The following is a 3,073-nucleotide window of genomic DNA, read 5'->3' as shown; positions in this document are numbered from 1 at the left end:
GTCGCTCAAAATTGGATAGAAAGTTTTTTAAAAAATTGATGAAAATATAGCAAGAACAGTATAATGATGGTGATAATAAGAATGGTGTATTAATATATTAAAAATATATATTTTTTTAAAGATTTTTTGATATTTTATTCTTTTTAACCTACTAAATGGATAATATATTTTTTAAGATTACAAGTTTGTAATTGTTGTTGACCTGCTATATATATTCAATTGTAAGTATTTGTTAAATTTATATATTAAATTGTAACTTTTAGAATTTTAAATATTTAATTGTTAAATTTTAATAAATTCACGTACCATTTTTATAATTATTCAGTTTTTTTAAATAGATTATCGGTTTCATACACTTAAATGTTAATAATTTGCAGTTTCACACACTAAATTATAATATTTAAAAATTTAAATACTTAATTGTTAAATTTTAACAAATTTACGCGCCATTTTCATAATTATTTCAAAAAAATTTACCTTTGAAGGGCCTCCAACTGCCATTCTTTTCAGGTATTACTAGTGTAGGTACAATACAAGAGCTTATGCCGTCGCTTTTCGCTCCTATTCATATGATCGAGTGTCTATGCTCCTTACCATCCAATTCTATCACGTGTTGCTAACTTTAATACAACTTTGAGTAGTGTAAACTATTGACTTACAAGTCAAGTGAATGATGCGGTTTACATCTTATAGATAGAATGGAGGTTCATTTGATTCGTACTCAGATAACAAGAAGTCCAAAAGATAATGCCAAAGAAAGAAGCGAAACTCCATTTTTTGTAATATGATCACCCACGTCCCACTCCAGTTTAGAAGACTAGCTTACACAATGTGCCTACCATTTAAGCCAGATCATAAATGTTAAATTAATATTGATTTTAATAAAAAAATCATAAAAAATATTTAACTACTTTTAAAACATGTCTCAATTTATGACAAAATAGTAAATTAATTAAAACGAAATAATAGAGATAAATAACAAATATAAATTATTTAGCCCCTAATTATAAAATTTCTAACTATATACCACTCACCTCTGTATTGTAGCGGTGGCAGCTGCCAATGTAAAATTTACCAAATTCTGTATGCATGTTGTCGTGTTCCCCAAATTACAAGTCCCTTTCATTTTATTTCCAATAAAAGCTAAAAGACATCCAAACGAAATACGGTCCACAGAAATAATCTTTCTGGTTCCCTATTTTCCTCACTGTTTTCGTTTTTCCTAGTTATTTTCTTCCCCAACTTTCAAATCTTTCTGTGTTCTCTGCTCTGCTATGCTCTGTAATGTTATTGGCCAATAATACATGTATTTATTAATATATTTATGACTCGGAAACCCTGTATACTCCTCCTCCTAGCAACAATAGTCAAAAAATTCCTTAAAATAAAAGAAAACTAGAAGAAAACAGATCATCACATTAGTGATTGTATTATATATACGCGCAGTTTGATTTTTATCGGCTTGTTAGTCGGTGTTTAATCCGATTGTTTCGCAACTACTCTCTTTATTACGTTTATTCAAATTTCTCAAATTCTTTCCCCCTTTGATCACTTTCTTTCTCTCTATCTGTCTCTCTTTCTTTCCCGTCCATCTTTTTCTTTTATTTTCTTGCCACCCAATCACTCATTTTCCCGGAAAATCTCACTTTCTTAAAATCCTAGATTCCCAGGAAAACCCATATTTTATTTTCTTGAAATTCTTCTTCTTATTGGTTGTTATGAGTTGACTCGGCCGTGCATGACTCGGCGATTTTTAATCGGATTGCCGTCTTCAAACGGTAAGATGCAGTCTTTATTATGGAAGAAGGAAAGGCCCATCAAGACGACAGAAAAACTGGCCAAAACGACAACAAAGGGAGGGAGGGGAGAGAAGCATAAGAAAACGAAGCGGGTAGGTGAGGTTGCCGGTGGGACAGCGGCAGAGTGTGCGGCGGTGTGTTGCTGCTGTCCCTGTGCGTTGATGAACCTGTTGGTCTTGGCAATTTTTAAGATGCCGGCTTGCCTTTGTAAGAAAGCCAAGAAACGGCGCAGTTTAAGGAAGAAGAGAAAGCAAGCTTTGTTGGCTCCAAGTGGTAGCAATGACTTGTGTATAGAGAAATTAGAAAGAGAAGTTAGAGCCGCTGTGGAGAAACAAAAGGGTAATGGTGGCGATGACGGTGATGATGATCATGATGGAGAAAATGAGGCCGTTGATTTGGAAAAAGAGATGTGGGACCGGTTTTATGCAACTGGGTTTTGGAGAAGCCCTTCTCAGCGAAGCACAAAGTGATGATGGTAGTTTTGATTATAATGCATAATGGATGTATGCCATTTGATTGTCCTTGTTGCTGTAAGAAGGGAGACATGGGCTTGAAAGTACAGTTGCAGTGTGGGTGGGGACCATCCTTATTGGATTGATTTTGATCATATCATCTGATATGGAGGGTTCAAAAGAAGATGAGTCTGACTATAAATAGATCCATGCAAAGACAAATTTCATGCAGAAATGAGGAATGGGACAAGCCTTTTCCCTAGTGATTTCTGCTTTGGGTAATGGAGTTTTAAAGGGAATATGAGCCAGTGGGTGAGATTTCAAATTCTATTTGTATTGAATTTGGTTATGTTGATGCTTTCTTTTTTTTCAAGGGTCGGATTATTAGGGTTGAGGGTGATTGTGCATGTATAGGAGGAGAAATTTATTTTATTTGTTTCCAACAATTGATAGAGCTAATTGCTTAAACCAATGACTGTATACCTCCTTACTCTTGTGTTTTTCTTTTTTTTCTTTAGCATGTGTTTATGTTTTAACCGTTTGTTGCGGTTTTTATCGATGTCAAGCTACTATATAATAGAAGTTTATATATTTCTCCTAAGTAAAATTTAAAAAATTATTATGTGATTTAACATTTTTATATTTAAAGAACAAATATATTTTTTATATCAGAAAAAATAATATGTTTTAACATCTTTTAGTACATTCAAATGTTTTTTTTTATTTTTTTAATTATAAATATTAATAAAAATATAAATATTTAATAAAATAAATATTTTTAATTAATTCAGTATCCGATTATATATTTTGTAATCATAATAA

The 3,073-nt window shown here is 32.0% G+C and overlaps 1 protein-coding gene across 1 annotated transcript; it reads left to right on the top strand.

Moving 5' to 3' along the window:
• Nucleotides 1-1,165: 1,165 nt before the first annotated feature.
• LOC8268609 lies at nt 1,166-2,733 on the top strand. Its single transcript, XM_015717284.3, has one exon. The coding sequence runs from the start codon at nt 1,739-1,741 to the stop codon at nt 2,267-2,269; it is 531 nt and encodes a 176-aa protein (XP_015572770.1). The 5' UTR covers nt 1,166-1,738; the 3' UTR covers nt 2,270-2,733.
• The last annotated feature ends 340 nt before the right edge of the window (nt 2,734-3,073 follow it).

Source organism: Ricinus communis, chromosome 8, assembly GCF_019578655.1.
Source record: "Ricinus communis isolate WT05 ecotype wild-type chromosome 8, ASM1957865v1, whole genome shotgun sequence".
In the NCBI taxonomy this organism is placed as follows: Eukaryota; Viridiplantae; Streptophyta; class Magnoliopsida; order Malpighiales; family Euphorbiaceae; genus Ricinus; species Ricinus communis.
This window is presented reverse-complemented; position numbering and strand designations above follow the sequence as displayed.